General features: G+C 41.5%; 1 protein-coding gene across 1 annotated transcript in view; it reads left to right on the top strand.

Annotated features, from left to right (window-relative positions):
• Nucleotides 1-20,606, top strand: part of LOC133424882 (receptor tyrosine-protein kinase erbB-4-like) — a 382,181-nt gene that overhangs the window by 217,727 nt on the left and 143,848 nt on the right. The window contains exon 3 of the mRNA XM_061715451.1: nucleotides 10,132-10,318. Within this exon, the coding sequence (XP_061571435.1) occupies nucleotides 10,132-10,318 (187 nt within the window). The remainder of the gene's footprint in view (nucleotides 1-10,131; nucleotides 10,319-20,606) is intronic.

Raw genomic sequence — 20,606 nt, 5'->3', positions numbered from 1 at the left:
GACCGATTATGAAAAACACGTTTTTTCTTGCTTTAACATATATAAAGTGGTCTCCCCTCAGCCTGACAGCCCAGAGAAGGAGTAAAGCAACCAAATTCTGCAGTCTCTGTACAGCCGCCCGGATGAGCCGTCCAGTGTCATGTGACTTCTACGAGCCGTTCAGATTTGCGCATTTTCGTTACGTAACCAAAATGCAAACCACGCCCACAACTATAAAACCGTGTAACTGCATGCGAGCGTCCGACAATCGCGTAGCACTGCGTGACATCGGACGCTCTCTGTCCATCTCCCTCCAGCCAGCTGACACTTTATTGAGGTTTTTGTAGTGAAATGAGGAGGAATCATAGAGATAACTTCTCATTTCAACTAACTGGACCAGCCGTTCCTCATCCATGACTGTTTCCTACAGCGCTTTCAACCGGCTTTCAACGCGAGCGGCAGGAAACGACCAGCTCAAAATGGCACGTCGCGCAGCGCTACGTTGCTGCGTCGCTGCGGCCAGTTAGGACAGTCCAATAGAAAATAAAGCAATGAAATTGATTTTGTTGCTGACGCTCGCTCGCATCGCATGCAGTTAGGACACGGTGTAACTCTGCCGGCCTGAGCTTCCGCCATTTTTTCGTAGCGGTGTATCGCGTCATTCGCGCCGTCGTGTCAGGCAGTCAATCAGCAAAGAGCCTCATTATCATAGCCCCGCCCACTCAGAATCCTGCATAGATAATGAGATTAGAAACTGGGAAGATAAAGACATGGTTCACAGGCTGAATTTCTAATTTATTTAGCAAAAACAATCAAAAGCTTGTTTTTAAGACATTCAAGGCCTGTTTAAAATAGGGATTAGATGCCATAATAGGTCCCCTTTAACACATCACAAAACTTTTTTTTGAACTGAACAAATAAAAGCACAATGGAATAAATTAGTCTCTGAGACCTGGGCAAAAACTCACAGGGGGCCCCTCCAACTAATCATCCTAAATAATGTAAATCGTAAAGAATCACTGAAGAAAAATGTGAAATGTGTTTAAATAGTGCCCATTTGTATTGTTTCAAAATAAAATATAAAATTACTTTCCTGATGTTTTTTTTCCTTTCATGTCTGTCTGCCAGATGGATAATTTGTCTTCACTTTGATAGATCCCCCTCTCATCAGGCTTGTTCTTTTTATCGTAAGACACAACAAGAGCAAGAGGTAGAGGTGCCCCCCCCCCTTTAGAGAGTTCTCCAACACCCGACCACTGTCATTGAAAATTCTCTTCACTGTCTCTGTTCTGCTGCGATTCAAAGTTGCTCGGCCCTTTGGGTCCCCGTTTTGGCTCGGGCCCCAGGCATTTGCCTGGTGTGCGAGTTGGCCAGCGACACCTCTGATTAAGCTCGCCATGTCCAAGCATTCGTTTTTACATTCATTCATACGCGCCCCACACACTGGGAACCGCTGGATAAAATGGTTACATTTAAAAAAGTAAGAATTAAGGGTTTTTTTCATTTTGTGTGGTCACTTTTTGCATGATATTTGCACTTAAATAAAAGCAGTAGCAGAAACACCATGATGGAGGAAAAAAGAGATTTGATCCTTGCTTTTGCCTTCCCTTTTTAAACTGACTGACTGAAAAATATGACCATATATGGAAAAAAAACTCTCCAGAAGGAAGTGAATAAGAAGAAAGAAGGAATACTACAACGTAAATTTTAAGATCATAATATAACATTACAACATTAGCTGAGTCCGAAACACAGACACAATATGGCGAACTCAGTTGTCTTTGAAGCATGAATTATTGTGTTGCCGTCAAACTAATTGATAAAACTCACATTTTGTTTCCAATTCCATCATTTTCAATTTAAAACATGAAGAAAAAACAACATTTATCACATCTTCATCCCCAGAATCTTATCCGTATTGAGTTGAACCTGATTACAAAGTGACAGCAGGAACATGCTTTAATAATACTCTGGCGTTCAGGACCTGATGTTCTCATTTCTTCTTCAATATGTTGATTCATGCAGCCAAGATCTAAAGACCTCTCTGGTGGCCTCAGATAAAAAGTGGATATCAGTTTGTCCGGAGCCAGACATCTCTGCAAATTTAGCCCAAGGAATGGTCTGATTCAAAATGAAGTTCCCAGGAAGCCAAAAATGTAATCACAGGATCCAACTCTCTAATTTTATACTTGCTGCTATCAATGTGTCTGATCTACAGTTGGAAAAGATGAAGCACATTTGGCATGCACCAGGAGAAAGTCTTTGGTGGCAGTGGTAAGTGGCTGAGTAGGTTCAATCCCCTGTCCCTTTCCATATCAAATGTCCTTTGGCAAGACAAAACTACAGTTCACCACTAAAATATCAGTAATGACCAGGGGCCTCATTTATAAAACTTGCGTGCGCACAAAACAGGGCTTGAAAGATGCGCACGCCACCTTCTACGCAAAGGTTGGGATTTAAAAAAAAAAACGAACTGAAAAATGTGCGTATCTTTACGCCAAATCTGACCCTCGCGCACAAACATTTTGAAGATGTGGGGAACTGGCGACGCAGGCGGCGAGGTGGTGAAATGAAGCCAGATTCATGTCATACTTTTAATGTCATCACATATCAGACTTATAATATAATAGCGCTGATCGTGTCCCTCTGTGTTTGAAGCACAGCGTCAGTCAGGACACGCCGGGAACCTCCTCGTCACCCACCGCCTCCAACTGTAGAGTGACTGAGGACAGAACAAATGAGTGCCGGGCCACTCTACGGAGCCCCTAAAGGGACACAGATTTTTTTTATATATATAATGAGTTTTATGGCGCGGGAAACCTAAATTATGGTTCCGCCTTAAAACGACGCAGAGCCTACGCCGTAGGGTACGCGGTGACGCGCACCTACGCCGTAGGCTCTGCATTGATGTGACGCAGAACCATAAATCAGCCTTAAAGGTTTCAAGCGCGCAAGTAAAACTCATTATATATATAAAAAAAATCCGTGTCCCCTTAGGGGCTCCGTACCTCTTGACTTCCAACTTCAAATCACACCACTTCTTTTTTTTTTCTGCAACAGATCTGTCCGTGGCACTCACAGCGTTTACAGCAGCAACGACGTGCTGCCACTCACTCGCTTTATTTTTGTTAGTGTTGTCACTACTGGGACCACCAAATAATGTGGTTTTCCTGCCTCCACCTCATCCACATCTCGATCTCGGTCTCCGTGAAATTTAGTGGCACGGGGCTCGACACGTCTCATTCATCCTGACGCACAGCAGAAACAGGCTGCAGGAAGCCGCTGCGCATGCTCAACAGGCTCATTTATATACAAATATAATCATCATGTAGTTTGCATTGCCCATTTATGGTAGAAAGTGGGCGTGTAGAGGGCGGGGTATTAGGCAAATTCACGTGCGCAACCTTCCAGGTGGACTGTGATTTATAAAGCGAACATTGCGTGCAAGTGTGCTTGCACACGGTTTTATAAATCAGGCTTTTTTTGTGCGCAAGACAATTTCGGCTTTTGGGCGCACGTGCACTTTTAGTATGAATCCTACACACTCTTTTATAAATGAGGCCCCATAGCTTTTGGAACCATTAGATGGCATATCAAAGGCAAAACAATGCAACTCTCTTCAGATGTAGACACTTAACTCGGTTGTAAAGCACAGTGGATGAAGTTTTATGGTTTAAGGTCTGGACTGGGAAGCTCTCCCTTTGAGAGAGGCTGAGAAGATCAGCCACATTAGTATGGACTTGAGGTGGAGCTGCTGCTCCTCCATACTCAGAGGAGCCAGTTGAGATGGTTGGGCATCTTGTTAGAATCCTGGACACCGTCTCAGGAAGCTGTTCAGCCGAGACAAAACTCTGAAACAGTATTGAGATTAACAAAATTCTTGCTAGAACTTGAAGAACCTTTCAGGAGGCATAATAAAGATTAACAGAAAGTTAGGACTTTTTTTATTCACATCTTCATTTTATTAATTCTAATCAGTTAGCCCTCTTTTAAAAACATTCAATTGTTTGTTTCCTTGCTAAAACTTGTCAAAATGCCAACAGTTTGTAAGTGGGTGTACTTTTCTCGTTCCAAGTGACTGTGAAGAATCAAAATGAGAATTTTAATTAATTTAATTAATTTAATATCTGCATCTTGCTGTATCTTCCAAAAATTATTACATTTCCTCGAAATTCTGGTCTGGATTTTACTACTTTAATTGTATTGACGACATACAATAAATGCCAGATAATCAAAGTCAGGAACTCATGTTATATTCATTCGTCCTGTGACCAGCATGAATATTTCTACCCTGAAATTCTGTCTATTAAATTCACCGTTGGAGGGAAAAAAAACATCTTGGCTGAGGCCCAGAAGATATTCTTGGGAAGGCTCCTGGAGAAGAGTGTGTGCATATCTATCAGCTGTGCTGGCAAGGTTTCCTGGGTAACTGAGCTAGAAGTGTAAATTACAGCAGACTTAAAGGTAATTGGCCTAAAAATATCATGAATTTTGGAGGTTAGTTAACATAAGTGTCTGTTAAGTTAAATTTTACTTAAAACTGGAAGCTCCTGAATGTAGGGGTGTCACGTTTAGTATTCACTTCTGTCCTCTTTTTTCCCCCCATGGGTGTTGAATTTGCTCTGACCCAGTCTACAGGTCTCTGTGCACTAAATGATGGAGCGGTTCACAATGCAAAACAGTTGTTGGCTCCTTTCAGCGCTAGCCTGCATGCAAAGCTCCGTCCCTCCAGGTCAAAGCAGCACGGTGCATGCTGAATACCTGCATCTTCCTCCTGCCAGATCCTGGAAACCTTTCCACATATCTGAAGGGTTTACAGGTGCCTGAGCTCTGCAGCTCATGTACCTTCCCGTTTCCAATACAGCACATTCGCCTTCTATAATGATTAGGATGTGTGGAGTAAATAAAGCCCTTTTAGCTTCCCTGCCTTGGCTTTGATGCGATGCATCGAGATACAAAAAGCAATTTGCCAACATGTGAAATTCACATATCACCCAGAGGAAAGAACAGAGAAAACAAGCCCGTCAGGAGGTGCGTAGAATCGTGTTTGACTGAGTTGCACACTAGGCCGCTAATTGCCTGAGACTGATGGAGAAAAGCACTAGAGGAAGTGTTATACCTGCAGTGCATGATGGGTAATTGACCTGTGTCAGCTAAGACTCGTCTGTGCCTAGTGGCGTTGTTTTGTTTTTCTTTTTCATGCGTAGGTGGAGGTTATTGGTGGATGTGAGACCTGCATGTGTGCATAACTTAGGAGTCGCAATGAAGCCTTTGTGGGGCAGAAAAACATAAAAACGCTTTGATCCATCAGACGAAGGCTTGAATCCAAATACTGAGTTGAAACAGCTTCTAAAATAATGGCTCGAGCTGCTTTTATGAACCAGCCAAAGTCTTTTCCGGCGGAGAATCAAGTGCAGGAGGTGGGTTCGTGTGTCACACACCTTGTTGGTACAAATTAACCCCCGCGCTTGTCTTGTTAACTTTTTGTTTTTTGTTTTTGAGAAGACATACAGGAAATAGCTTGAGTTTGCATGCCCATGGCCCACGAGTCAGAACCAGAGCGGCGTCCTTCAGCATCTGTGTTTGTGTCTCTGAAACAGAGCGCGGTTGATGCAGCGGGAGGGGAAATGCAGGTGCTCGTGTTTACTTCCCTCTGGACCTTCCTCCCCCTTGTCTCTCTGCTTCCTCTCTCCTCGGGCACACAGGAATGCAGATAAATATTGATTGAGAAAGCTTTCAGAAAAACGACAAAAAGAAATCTATTGCAACGGAAGGAAATTAAATAGCGTCAAAGTGAAAAGAAAGGGAAAAGGGCAGGGTAATCCTTTAATTTAATTAGGTGAATTACAAGAAAATATCCTTTCGCTGTCGGTTTTTCTCCTCCCGTCTGGCTCCTCTCTCCCTCTTCGCTCCCGCTGGGAGGCTTTCCTGTGGTTGCTTAGCAACAAGGAAACAGTTTTTCTATGTATTTTTTTATTTTTTTTTTAGCCAACGGCTCCCAGAGGCTGGCAGGGTGAAGGAGGGATGGTGGTGGTGGTGAGGAGGTGATGGGGGGCACAGTGGGAGCACTGTGGCGTCTGCCAGCATCAGAGTGGCCGCCCACAGCTGGGTCGGGTTGTTTCCCGTCACAGCGCCCCCTGGCACCTCCGGGAACACAGCGTGTTCGGCGGGTGACGGGTTGCGAAAGCTCGCCGGCCCCCAGAGGTAAACAAGAGGGTCACACTAGGGTCGACATGATGAAGCGGCAGGACTTTCCCAAGAGCGGAGGCAAAAAAGCCTTTTCTTCACTTTGTGTTCGTAGAGGCTGAGTCACAAGCTCTACAAAGTTGGTAGCCATCCAACAAACACAAAACTCTCTGAACATACATGACAGACACTCATTTCTCCGAGCAGATTTTGACAGGCAGCAGAGTGCCTCACAATGGCAATCCGTTTGGCAATAAGTATGCTAATCAAAGCCTTTCCTGAAATGGATTCTACTGCTCTTTTATTATATTGTTCTTTGGCTCTTCAAGTGATTGACACATTGTAATCTTGCTAATAAGCACCTCCACTCTCCGCTCCCGTCCTATTGTGTTGGTGTTCCAACGGGCCAACTTGGCAGGTGCACGGTGTTTGCTGGGAACTCAATATAGGAGCTAATCTGAGTTACCTGCTATTATCCTGAAATGCAGGCACCCTTGGGGCTGTCAGTCTGTGCTAATGTACCCCCGGGGTCAGGAACCAATCCCACCTCGCATTCTTCATTTCCCCAGCGCCTCCTGACCAATCATCCACATCATTACTGGCCTGTCTCTGGTCATTAGGCTGTGGCTGGAGCTGCCCGTTCGCCTGTCGCCGGATGTTTAAAACACCCTAAAATAAGGCTTGAGTGATCATTAGGCGCTGAACAGCCTTCATGTCCGGGGTTGAGGACACTTTTTCTCCAGAATCAAAATTGAATATTTCAAAATGATCCATGTTTCAGCCTGATCTCCAGAGTTGAATAATTGCAGCCTTTATCTCTCTTGCGACACTTAGAGACAAACCAATTTAAAATGTATAAAAAGCCAGCTGTAAGATTCATGTCATTGTGCCCGCACTGTCAGCTCCTGCTGGTTGGACCTGACACATCCAGATAAAGTTGAAAGCTGGAAGAGATGAGAGGTGCATCCTCTTGGAGTTCCCCTGACATGAACAGCAATGGCTGTTTCACGTGAGGGGACTACCTCAGTTCAGGAAAACAAAAGCCAAACAGTCAGAGTATCACAATTTTTTGTTCGAAAAGGAAATTGATTATCAGGTTCATAGAATAATGTTCTATGTTTTAATGATGACTCAAAGTTGAGGGAAAACTATGGAGCCAAATCAAGGCCAAAAGTTTTGCTAATTTGAAAATAAAATTTTAACCTGAAAATTCTTTTTTACAGTTTCACGTCTTTTTTTTCAGTTTCACTTCTTTTTCTTCAGTTTCAAATTTTTTTTTCAGGTTCAGACTTTTGGCCTAAAACAGCTTTTTAAACAGAAATGTGTCACTACTATCCGTTTTTTCCACTGCCAATCACGTGAATATGATGTATATACAGTGTTGAATCATACTTCTACTGATATCTTCTGCAACCTACGTTTCCTGAAGGCAACATGACTGAGGAACATCCCCGCCTTCTCTGTTCCGCTGTCACTCATGATGCCACGCCCCTCTCAGTTGATGCCACGCCCCCTATGCCAGATCGGGGCCAAAAGTCTGAACCTGAAAAAAAAAATTGAAACTGAAAAAAAAGAAGTGAAACTGAAAAAAAAGAAGTGAAACTGAAAAAAAAAGACGTGAAACTGAAAAAAAAAGATTTGAAACTGAAAAAAAGATTTGAAACTGAAATAAAAAGATTTGAAACTGAAAAAAAGATCTGATACTGAAAAAAATAAAATTGAAACTGTAAAAAAGAATTTTCAGGTTCAAATTTTATTTTCAAATTAGCAAAACTTTTGGCCTTGATTTGGCTCCATATACTGTAAAACTATTTAAAAATGACTACCCTACTATCATAGTGGAATGGGTTTGACTGCACCTTTGATCCCAGGACCAAATGATTCTTTGTAAGGAAGTTGACAAAGTGCCTGTCAAAACCCCTCTATGATGGAGTCGACAAAGTAGCATGTCACCTCAACCAAATTAGGGTTATCAGTTTTAGTCTGGACTCGGGTAGTGGTTCAAAAGCGAGTCCTTGGTGACGGGGCCTTTACCTGTGGACCACCCTTTTCAAAATCTACCACCAGTTGGAGGTTTAGAAGTGACTGGGCCATTGTGGACGGGGCAGTTGTGTGAGACAGTGGTCTGAAGAGCTATTGCTGAAATCAGCTATCAGGACAGGGTGAGCAGCTCATTCATCTAGGAGGCTGCTGCATGTATTTCAGGGAAATTCATTCCAAATGTCCCAGTGGAAGGATGACTAGGGGCATACCCAGGACCCACTGGGGAATATGTAGGTAGGCAGGTCTCCATTAGCGGAGGTAAGGGTTAAACCTCGGAGATGAGAAGTGTAACAAGGTCGACTTCCTCCAGTGGGATCTGCTGACCTTTGATAGCGATCATTCTTCAACAGTTCCAGTTGTCAGTATAACTGTTAGAAATGTTTTGGTGCAACATTAATGGAAAAAGAGAAGACTCAAACTGGGACTGGACATGGTGAAGGATAAATGTCACCTCCTCCCAGTAGCATACCTACCACACCCCAGCCAGCACTTTTTGGGGGCCCTACTAAATTTAACATAATGCAAGGCGAGGGCTTAAATGAGCTTGAGGCTCCTTTTAAGAAATGAGACTCTCTAGCGCCACCCTTCACCACGACGGCCGTTGGGGGTACTGCAGCCAACAGCGAAGCCGGCACGGGAGAACGGGGAGAACTCGCATGCAGCGTCATGTGACGTCACATCCGCAGCCCAGCGCGGGAAATTCGGGACCGAATTGCAGCACATTTTGCAGCACACAGCCTGTTCAAGGCAAAGGAGAGATACGCTAGAGGGCTCATTCTTTTGGGTTTGGAACGCTTCATCTGACATTATTACTAGAAAACTTAAAATGTATACAGATTTTTTTCATAAATCCTGCCACAATCCGGCCTCAAGCTCCTTTAAGTCTGCAGTGGTCCCCAAGAAGTCTCATTGCAAGATTGTTCCTTGTAATGGAGACATGGGCCAGTGCTTGAGGCTTAATCAAATACTCCAAGTCTCCAGTAATGGAAGCCTGACTTTTGTGTCTTGCTTTTCTGAGGAATGGCTTACCTAGAAAGGTAGCTGTGGAGAGTGAGCTCTGGGGGTCTCTGCTGAAGCTGTTTCCATCACAATCCAGTCCTGGATGAATGGTTAAACATAGCTGGATTGATAGATAGTAGCCTGTCCACTCACCTTGATTCCCTCCATTTTTGATACGAACAATTAATTGGGTTTATGTAGATTTTACTTTTATTTCCAAGGGGGCAGTACCCACATGTGCAGTAGAAACTGCCTCTGGAAACCACTGGAGAGTCATCCAACCTATCAGAGAGAACCAAGGGTTCCATTGAATAGAAGGTCTAAGATGCTCACGCATGACTCAGGTGGTTGAGGTCTTCTGAATGAAACTCAACCTTCTTATTCTACTCTCACAATAATGACACCAGATCAGGTGATTGTCTTTATTTGGCTTTTGGCGTTCTCATGTGCCTTAAAACAAAACGGAACAAACAAAAAAAATCACTTCCATTCAATTTGAAAACATTTCTTGTTAAGGTACGATTATCTCCAATTCTCAACCCTCAAAGAACAGGTGAAGAACTGTAATCAGGAAGTGTAATCAGGCTGCAACTGAGCTGACATTTTATTCATTATAAACTATACGTGGAAATATTTTATGAGGTTGACATTTCAAAATGCAAATAGCATAGTTTGCACACAGAAAATGAGAGGAATGCAGTACCAAGTTAAGGGTAATGAATGAATGAATGAATGAATGAATGAATGAATGAATGAATGAATGAAGCATGGAATCAGGAAAGTGAGTGATGCATTTACTTGCATCAAACTCTGCATCAATATAGGTGTGTTATTTAGAGGTTTGAAGCTTTTGAGATAAATAATGTGGCTTAGAAGTGATAGCACATTAAATATTTCCCATTACTTTTCCTTATTTCCCCCCAGTCCATCAGAGAGGTGACCGGCTACGTGTTGGTGGCTCTCAATCAGTTTGAATACTTGCCGCTGGAGAACCTGCGGATCATCCGAGGCACCAAACTCTACGAGGGCCGCTACGCTCTGGCCATCTTCCTCAACTACCGGCGGGACGGGAGCTACGGCCTGAAGCAGCTGGGCTTACGCAACCTCACAGGTCAGACTGATGGCTCTTTAAATTAAATCCAGCAGAACTTTCACTTTTCTACTTTGTTTCTCTCTGAAGTGGGAACAGAACGTTAAAAAAAAGCCCCATTGTGAATGAAACACTTTCTGATGCATCAGAGAACAACTAAATCAAATATATTTTAGTTATTATGATAAATCATTGTTGAAAAATGCAATATTTAGCTATATAAACTCCCCCTCAAAATGATTTATAGCATCTATTTGTGATGTCGGCTTCCAGCACTTTGCAAATATGTTGCCATTCTCTGCAGTATGAATGCTCGTGCTTCACTTGTTTTTTGTACACCCACATATATGGAGTTAATAGAGCCTTTATAATGAAGTCACAAAATTGGAACTCAACTTTTGAAGCTCCCCTTGCAAATGAAGTCCTGTTTTTCCTGTTAATTACATTTTGAAGAAAGGGCTTCTTTTAAACATTTTGGAAGTATTTACATCATTTATTGAACAGTTGTACCGTTTATGTTTGTGTTGAGAGTTCACGAGTTGGATCCGGTTTGTAAAAGGTAGATTTTCTTTGTGGTTTATTGATCACGGTGTTGGATGCACGACTCAGGGCTCTGTTGTTACACAATATTTAAAGAGCCTTCCAACCTTAGTTTGACCCAAAGAGACGAATACTATTCTGTTGCATGCTTGAACGTAAACTCTGGGTGTGTTTCCTCTACTGTCTTCCCATGAAACCACAAGTTCTCTGAATGCTCTTCACGAACAGCCAAACTGCATATACACTGCTTGCAGATTCTTTGAAGAGGTTCATTTTTTCCAGCGTACCGGGGAGCCAGGTGCTGTTTTTATCTCCGGTCTTGATGCCAGCATTACCATCGCTTTGGGAAAGAAGCTCAAGATGTGTTTGTAGCAGAGTTGATTGACGGATGACTGTCACATGAGATCTGAAGCGAGGCGGTGCAGCTCCATCTGAGGGTCACTCTCTGACTTTGGCAGCAGTTTTCGGTGCTGTACACAGTAAAGAGCAATCTGTAATATAAGGGCTGATGACTCATCTAAAATGCTTTAAAATAACAGATACTAACTAACTCTGATTATGTCTCACTTATTTGGGGACACTTAAGATCTTACCAAAAACCAACCTTTTGTTAAAGGCACTCTATGTATCAGTGCAATTACATTAATGGATGTTGACAGTTCAGCACACACTGTAGAAACTCTTTCTCCATTAAAGTTGCACTTTGTTTTATTTTACACCAAACACCAGCATATAAACTTCCCCGTGTAATGCTGCCCCTCTGAGGACAGACGTGGTACCGCTACATGGAGTGGCTTTAAATGCCATGATATAGAGTTTTGGGAGAGAAAAAAAGTCTTAGTTTTGGTAATTTATTCACTATGTCCATCTAACCTCAAGATTTAGCTCTAACCAGAGCTAAAATTAAAGTCACCATTTTTTTTAAATGCAGTGATCATTTTTGCATACATTTCAGATTATTTATACATATTTAAATACATTTATACATATTGCTGCTGACGTCCCCGACTCCCCCCAGTCTGGCCCTCGGCAGGAGGGTCCCCCCCTTATGATCCTGGTCCTGCTCAAGGTTTCTTCCCTCCTAAAGGGGAGTTTTTCTTCCCACTGTTTGGCTTAAGGTTTTTCTCCCACTATGGGAGTTTTTACCTGCCATTGTTTATGTAATAATTGCTCTAGGGTTTATGTTTATGTTTATGTTCATGTGCTGGGTCTCTGGAAAGCGTCTAGAGACAACATCTGTTGTATTAGACGCTATATAAATAAAATTGAATTGAATTGAAAATTGAATATTTTGCTATATTCACAAAAATCTGTGGCGAGCTAATTAAGCAATACTATTTATTTAATGTATTATTTTTATTAACATTTTTTTAATTAAGTAATTAAGTATTTTAAATTGAAATTAATTTAAATTTAAAGTATCATAGAATTGATTGAAAAAATTATAAATTAATTTACACTAGTAAGATAAATTTGTCAAAACTTAAACATAAAATTTATGCTAAAATTGAAAAAAGAAATTCCAATTATTATCAATATTGTTAGTTAGATCTTAGAAAATACCATGGTTATATTGTGGGGGAAATAATTGTTACAGGTAATTTTACATTAATCCCCCAAAATCTTATTTTTGTTGTTTTTGTTGTTGTTGTTGTGTATTTCATAATAATATCTGTAAAATCTTGTTTTTGTCTCTTTGTAGTCACTTTTTGATTACATCATATTTGGGACATGCACTAAGTGCACTAAAGTGATGTGCCGTTATTGCAAGAAATGGCAGGGGTGGGAGCTCAGAATGACTTCAACCAGTATATTGTTCATGATAAATACAGGAGGCCATAAGAGTTAGAAAACACTTTCTTAAAGTAATCAAATATTTCTTCAAATTGAAACTGATATTTCAACTTGAAACACTGCTTTAAACAACTTTAAAGAGTCTGTATGAAGCAGTGTCAGCACTGAGGTGGGGAAGTCGTCTGTTATCATAGAGTATCTTAAATATGCTGCATTAGTGAAGGAAAGCTGACTTTCAGACTTCAAAGAAAGCATTCCCTTTCAGTTCTTCACTTGTATCCTGCAGTATCCCTCCATCTTACACATTTGGATCATGTTTGTTTACAGCTTTCAGAGTAAGAGAGTTGGAAGGGTTTTTTTAATCCCCTACACAGCATTTTGTTTGTGTTTAATCTTGTTGGATTTTGCAGGAAATTTGCTGGATTTCATCGTGGCAGGGAAAAAAAAGGCATTGTTGTCCTTCCAGCATGAATTCGGCTCAATCTTTTCATGCATCTTTCAGTGGCCAATGAGAAAAATCATGTCCAACACGTATGCCCCTAAAGCAGTGCCAGAGAACAAAGACGAGTGTGGGACAAACTGCCAATTCCTGATGATGGTTCATAGTGCAGTAGTAGAAGTGATTTGTTAGAATGTAATGATGTTAAAAATGCAGAACGTTTCATACACCATCTATGTATCACATTAAAGGTTGGTTTTTCTGTTGCAAAGGAGAGTTGTTGGGCCCAAGCCCAACCGGGTCCAATCCTAATATGTGCCATAGATGCCAAGGCACCAGGAGGCCTTTTCTATATCTCCCTTTGTTTTATTTTGCCTGAGGTTTCTCCCCTGCCATCGATCTGCCCCCTTTATTCTTCTCCACTGTGGGAATTGCCATTTATCCTGCATCCTCCCTGCTTTCCGACTGCAGGCAGCTCTGAGTCAGATGTTTCCCGGAGGAACCGAATTAGTCACGTGCTTTGCAGTGACTGTAAGTGCAACAAATGCTCACAACATAAAGTTCATGCATTGTTGAAAAGGAAGAAAAAGCAATGACAAAGTTGGACGGCAGAAATTCATCACAGGTCCTTGAGCTATTGACTTTGCACTTGTGCTTTTATGATTAATGGTCATGGATCAGACAGCGATCCGCATTAAAACACTCGACAGGTTTAGTGTGATAAGCAGTGTTTTATAGAGTCTGAACACTGCGATAAAGGTCTCCTGAGAGTTTTAAGGGCGCGCTGACATCCTAAGCTGGGAAGGCAGCAGGACGCCTTCCAGTTTGACAACCTCTGCCAAGAAAGGAGACCTGAAGTGCACCTTTATCCCTGAGTGACTCAGGATGACTAACAGGTTGCTGCTGGTTCTCTTTCCCAAATAATATGAACTGAGAAAATGACACACAAAGTATACAGGAAGTGGTCTCCCTGTTGGGTAGCTTAGGCGTTAAAATGTCTTTTCAGCATTTATTTTTCAAATATCCATGCTTTCAATGAGGAAACATTAACTCCAGCCTCGTAACTCACGGGGGAAAGTAATTACGTTGTCAGCAATACGGGTATCTGGGTGCCAGTCTCCATCTGTGAGAGGAAGAATTCACCTCTGGTTCAGCGCTGTTATTGAAGCTCTCCAGAGGTCTCCTGCAGGTCTGACTGGCACTCTTCACACCTCCAGATGTGTTCTCAGGTCTCGAGATGCCACCTGAGTGCAGCTGATGGCAGCAAAACTGTCCATACATGGCTTTATTCCGGCTGGATTCCTTATGCTTGTTTAAAGAAGGTATTTTCCTTCATGCATCCAATTAGAGCAGCAGATTATCCTCCTTTCCTAACAATGATGGGCAAGCGAACACCAGCATGGACGCACAGATACATGTCTGATCGACTGAACAGATTAATTTCATTTTGCAGCCGCCGTATCTAGAGGGGGATGTAAGTAGCCCAGAGAGAGTACACTCAGCAGTTTTCCAGTGCACACAATGCATTAAACAACAGCTTTACGGATACTTGAGTGGATTCTGTGCACAGAGGGAGTCCACGAAAAGCGTGAAATTCAATTTTGCTGCGGAGTCAGTATGCATACAGCTGAGCAGCCTTCATACTAGCAGGGATATATAGTAATCTGTGTTTAAGGAACTCTTTTGATATCAGCTTGTTCAGCGACTACCGAGTGCAAACTGTGTGCACGTATACAACGTGGCACGGCAGTGCTAATTACCCCACGCTGAGCAGCAGTGTATAATAACCCCCAGATCGGTGGGGGGTATCAGAGATGATGAGGTGTTGTGCATGAACTGGTTCTTAGATCCGGTTTCTGCCTGTTTGTTTGCCTAACTTTTCATTCCTCTTTTTTTTCCCGAATATGATAAAATGCCAATTTGGAAGCGAGCCAAATGACTCGGCGCGTTCCAAAGAAACGTTGATTCCCACTACCCATCTGGCAGAGGTGCCATTTCTGCCGCCGCTTTTCTTTCTCTGATTATTTCTGTGGGCTGCATCGCCCTCACCGAGGTGCACCAGGGCTGTCGTGACTCCGCCACGGCTTTGCAACCTGGCTATATCACCTAATTTAAGGCTCATAGCTTACCGCTGCTGTCTCTCTAATTACGGCGTCTTTGCAAGCATTTTGAATGCATTTAGGCCAAATTACCGACGGCAGTCGCTGCTGAGATGAATTGATTAATAGACTTGACTGTAATTAACCCCATGTGCATCTTCATTTCTAGAGCATGACTATTGATTTACTGGGTCACAAGCATTCTAAGTAGTTTCTCTTCTCCACAGTCATTCTGCTCAGCTCAGTCAGCAGAACAAATAGAGAATTTCCTTCATGCTGAAGAGGATTTAAGTGTTGAATGATGCAATGACTGGATCACAAAAATACCCATAATGATGTCAGGGCGTATCTGCTTTCAAGTATTTCTTTGAACTCTCTCTCAGGCAATAGGTTTAACAACTTGTTTAAAAGAGGAAAAGAAAAACTTGGCAGCACGTGATGATTGTAGCTGTTATGAAATAAGTACCGTGCAAAAACGGATACACCTAAAAAGAAACCACCCACACAGGTCATTTAGTCGGGACTGAAAGACCCAGATTACCACCTTTCTGTCCATGACCAACAGCTGAAATGTTTCCATTTGAGAAAGAAGATACTGCTTCAAAATTAACACCGTTATTCTTTATCGTCAGATGAGAAGAAGCATTGATTTACTTGGCTACAATGGTCTGAAGGGAACACAATTGTTTAGCATGGCGGTAGGAGTATCATTCTGTGGGGCTGGTTGGCTACATTAGTTATTTACAATAATGAAGAGAGACTCTGTCCCACAAATTTTCATTATTACTCCCTGCTACCAGCTAGGAGGTTGAAACTTCGACATATTCAGATGTTTTAACAAAACAGTGACTGAAGTCAAATGCCGAAATTAATGAATGGAAGAGGCAGAGTTGGAACTTTCCCAAATTGTTGCTCTCAGACTGTTAACCTATCTCCTAGAATTGTAATTTTAGATTTTTTCTTTAAATCTGTCGATGGAAAACTCAGTTATTCAGTGTATCAAGGTTGTCAGCTGGCCACAGATGAACTTTGAATAAACACTGATTTTCCATCCAATAAATGACCTGCTGCTCCAAAACGTATTCCCTCAAGTTCAGAGACCAATTTAATTGTTTTGGTACAATGAACAAAGACATATCACAAGGAGAAAATGCTATTAACTGTTGAGCACGGTGGTAGGAGTGTCATCCTGGGTGACTATTTTGCAGCATAACCTGCGTTGAAAAATTAAAAGCATGTTATGCATCCATTTATTTGATGGTTAATGACATTGCTGAGCATCTGCAGCAACTCCAGACCATAATACTGCACCCTGGGACTGAATAGTTGGGAATAGCTGTATCTATGGTCCTGGAAAAGGTAACATGACCTTGGTATCAAGGCCATTTTTACATAACATTTGTTGTGTGAAAAGTTCTGATCGTAGCTCTGGGTAAGTTATAAGTTAAATTTCTACTGATCTTCGTCAACTACAAAGAAATGGAAAACTTTCTTTCTTTTTTTTGTTTCAAACTTTCTTTTTTTTTAATATCCATTTCAGAAGCGCCATAAAAGCTGAATTTGATCTACAGTATATAGTTAATCCCCTCAGTAGAGAGTACAAAGACAAAACACATCAAAGATAATATATCTTTAACTTTTTGTTTTGAAAGAGTTCATATACCTAAAAGGAGAATCCTACTGCGCCCAAGAAAATATCAAGGTGCTCCTATATTTAACTTTTTTTCCTTAGAACACACATTTTTATGCACAATAACTGATGGGATCTTCCCTGACCATGCTTTTTCCACATTTCATTGCCAGGATTAAAATACCTCCTATGTTAGACAACAAGAAGGGAATAAAAAAAGGAATCATGACAATTGCGTTTGAATTTGTTTAGGCAGAAAGCTTACATCCAAGACGTCTTTACTTTACATGAAGCTTGTAGTGTGATCTTGAAAAAGTGGTGTAATTACACAAAGATCAAATAGAGGAAAAGCAGCTAATGCTAATACACACTCTGACTCTGGACTGCTATGAGGAAGAGGGAGAGTAGAGGGATGGGGCCCATTAATAATGAATCCAGTGTCATCATTAAGGCGCCAAATGATTAAAACATATCTCCCAGCTTCAAACACAGCTTCACTACCCTAGAAAATGCTGCAGTTGTAGATCTGCGAGGCAAGAGACCCCTTCAGTCTGCTTGTGAAATAAAGTTTTGCTTTTTTTCTTTCATCTTTCTTCTTCTTTTTGGAGTGTGAAAACACCAAAGCAACCGGCATTCCTTTTTGAAAACAAAAAAAAAAAAATACTCTTGTGTTGTCTGGTGTTGCACAACTCATAAATCTGTGCAGACGTTTTCTAAGATGCGAACTTTCATGCCATGCCAGATCAGAAATCATCTTAGCCGCACATTCCTGAGTTCTCTGTGTTGTGTCGTTACCTGGAGAAAACGCAGCTCGGCTGCAATAATCTGCCATCTGCTATTGTTCACTTTCTCCTGTGGAGATCAGACGAGGTGACACAGCAAAATGAGCCTCATTAAAAAAACGGCGACGGTTATTGACATGAAGATGCAGAGAAGGGAAGCCGTGACTGGCTCCGTTGATTATTTTGTCCGTAGTTTCCCGTTTTCCAACACTGTTGCACTCAGAAGTTAGAAGGCTATCACTCAGGAGGCAATCATTGGAGATTTTTTCTCTGAACTCTGTTCTTTGATGTTGAGGTTGCGTGACCCTGGCTAACTCCTGGCGTGACCTCATAGAGCTGGACTGGCTCTCATTCCTCCTCACCGTGATAACCTTCCCCCCTGTCCTGACAGCTTTCATCTGCCCAGTTCAGTCAAGGTGGAATGACTCGTCACCCCTGTAAACCTGTTACCAAAAAGAGTGACCATGTTGACAAAACTTGTTTAGGGTTACCTGGTCTCCAAAGGTGGATGGAGACGATGGTGGAAAAGTATTTGATGCCTTTTCCTTTTGAGCTTTAACTGGGTCCTCTCCTATGGATATGGGCCTTCGAGAAATACAATGTATTTGTATTCCTGAGTTCAGCACTCTGGACAGTGGTTGTGGTTTAAGTGCTCTGTAAATGAAAGTGGCTTGGCCTGACGAGTCACACCACAGGTTTCCTGGTGAGCAATGTTGTTTTCTACTGTACACTATTTGCCTACTGTATACGTATAGATCTGAAGCTTCATTGCTATGTTTACCTGTGGGGACCAAAACTGTTTCCTGAACCAGGCCGTAAATGTATATTTCTAGTTCAAAGTTGAACATTTTAACATGAACATCAGTGGAGATCAGAGGTGGGTAGTAACGAGTTACATTTACTCTGTTACATTTACTTGAGTAAGTTTTGGGAAATTTTGTACTTTTAGGAGTAGTTTTGAATCACTACACTTTTTACTTTTACTTGAGTAGATTTGTGAAGAAGAAACTGTTCCTCTTCCTCCGCTACATTAGGCTACGTTGAGCTGTTACTTTTCTTTTATCCCTTTTATCTGCGTACGCGTCAATCTCATGACATCACTGGGTGATTCTTTGGGAAAAAATGTTTGTTTTTGCATGTTTTGTCACATTTACACAGACACAAACACACACAGAGTTTCTATGAGTTCATGGGCTTGTTCTAGTTCTGGTTAAAAAAGAAAAATACAAAGGCTTGAAATTTTGTGCTACTTGTGCTTAATTAATTTTTTTATTCTGTTATTATTTTATGTATTTTATTATTTATTAAAGTACTTGAATTTACTTTAAGATTATTTTAATTTAAGCTATTTTTTATTAATTTATTTTATTATTTTATTGATTTAATTTGCCTTAAGATGATTATTTTGTACTTTTGTCTGTTTGAATGGTTGTGTTAAAAAAATAACTCAGACGTTACTCAACAGTTACTCAGTACTTGAGTAGTTTTTTCACCAAGTACTTTTTTACTTTTACTCAAGTAATTATTTGGATGACTACTTTTTACTTCTACTTGAGTCATATTATTCTGAAGTAACAGTACTTTTACTTGAGTACAATTTTTGGCTACTCTACCCAGCTCTGGTGGAGATTGATTTGTCTTTGGTTTTGCCTCTAGTGGTCGGTCAAGGAACTGCACTTGATCTTACTTCCTTGTTGTAACTGAACACAGAAAACTGGATGTTGCCCCTCTGACTCAGTATATTTTATATTTGTGTACCGCAGGTGGCAAAAGAGGAAGAGTATTTTTCTAAAGGAACTTTTTTCTATCTGTGTGGACCTTTAATAATATCAGACATTTCAAGATATGAGCTCAGCTTATCAGCAGTTTTCCCCGTCGTCATGACTCCCTTGCGGCCTGTTCGTCGTGCCCTCTAAACTCTAGTGGGATATTTCTATCTTGGACAATTGTACCCAAATGCAATTTCCAGCTCAATAATGGAGCAGACTGACTGGTCAGGGTAACTCCAGTGTAAAACAACCTGTCACAACTGCAGTGTAGAAACAACGTGGCACAGCAATTTTGGGCTTGTTTGTAAGCTGAGAGGCAATTTATTTGATGAGTGAGTCACTTGACCTCTGGGTCAGAGCGAGCTATTAAAAGCTCAGTGTAAAACCTCTGAAAGATGACTTTTTATTTGCTGGTCAGGACTAGATGTTGCGAAATAAAATAAAAAGAAACAAAAACAAAACATGGATGCTTAGGTACTAAATATAGATGTTAAAGTGGTAGGTGGGTATTGATAGATTCTCCTTTGATCCCGCAGCTACTCGTACACATGGACCAGTGTTGATCACGCCATTGGCCGCCTTTATTAGTATTCAGCAGCCCTCCCATCTGTTTGGTTGGCTCTTTTGTTTGCCTACGCTGATTGGAGGGCCTGTGGTTCATTTAGATGCAGGGAAGCGGTGACAGAAGAGGGGCTTATTAGGGCCGTGAGCCCATTCTGCCTTTAAGTGCAGAGTCTCCGCTCCCATTTTCATTTGCCTCCATTATTGAATTTGCTGGCTTCTCGTTCGCCGTGATTGCATTTTGTGTCACCTCTAAAAAATAGTAATAAAAAAAGAAATCCCCCAGAGGTACTGTGACGCTCAGAAGAGAGGCTGACTGTATGAGGGTAGAAAGTTTAGATATTGACACCAAAGTTCCTTTTTTTTTTTTTTATTCTTCTATTTTCAAGGCTTTGATTTTTATTAGCTTTGAGAGAAACGTATGAAAGTTTTTGTGGTACGCCTGAGAGTGTACTTTGGCAAGAGAATTAGAGGAAGGGGGAGTTTATGTGTTTAGAAGACGAAGAGGGAAGGGTGGAGCAAGAGTGGGTGGAGGAAAAGAAAGTGATGACAGGGGTTCATTTAGCATCCAGTGAAGTTTAAAAGGAAGAAAAGTATCATCTCCGCCTCCACTTCCTCCAGCGCAGCTTCCATAATCTCTGAAGGTGAAGCATTTTTCATCAGGATTCATCGCAAAACAATATCATTCGAGACTG

This window comes from Cololabis saira, chromosome 24 (assembly GCF_033807715.1).
Source record: "Cololabis saira isolate AMF1-May2022 chromosome 24, fColSai1.1, whole genome shotgun sequence".
Lineage (NCBI taxonomy): Eukaryota > Metazoa > Chordata > Actinopteri > Beloniformes > Belonidae > Cololabis > Cololabis saira.
This window is presented reverse-complemented; position numbering and strand designations above follow the sequence as displayed.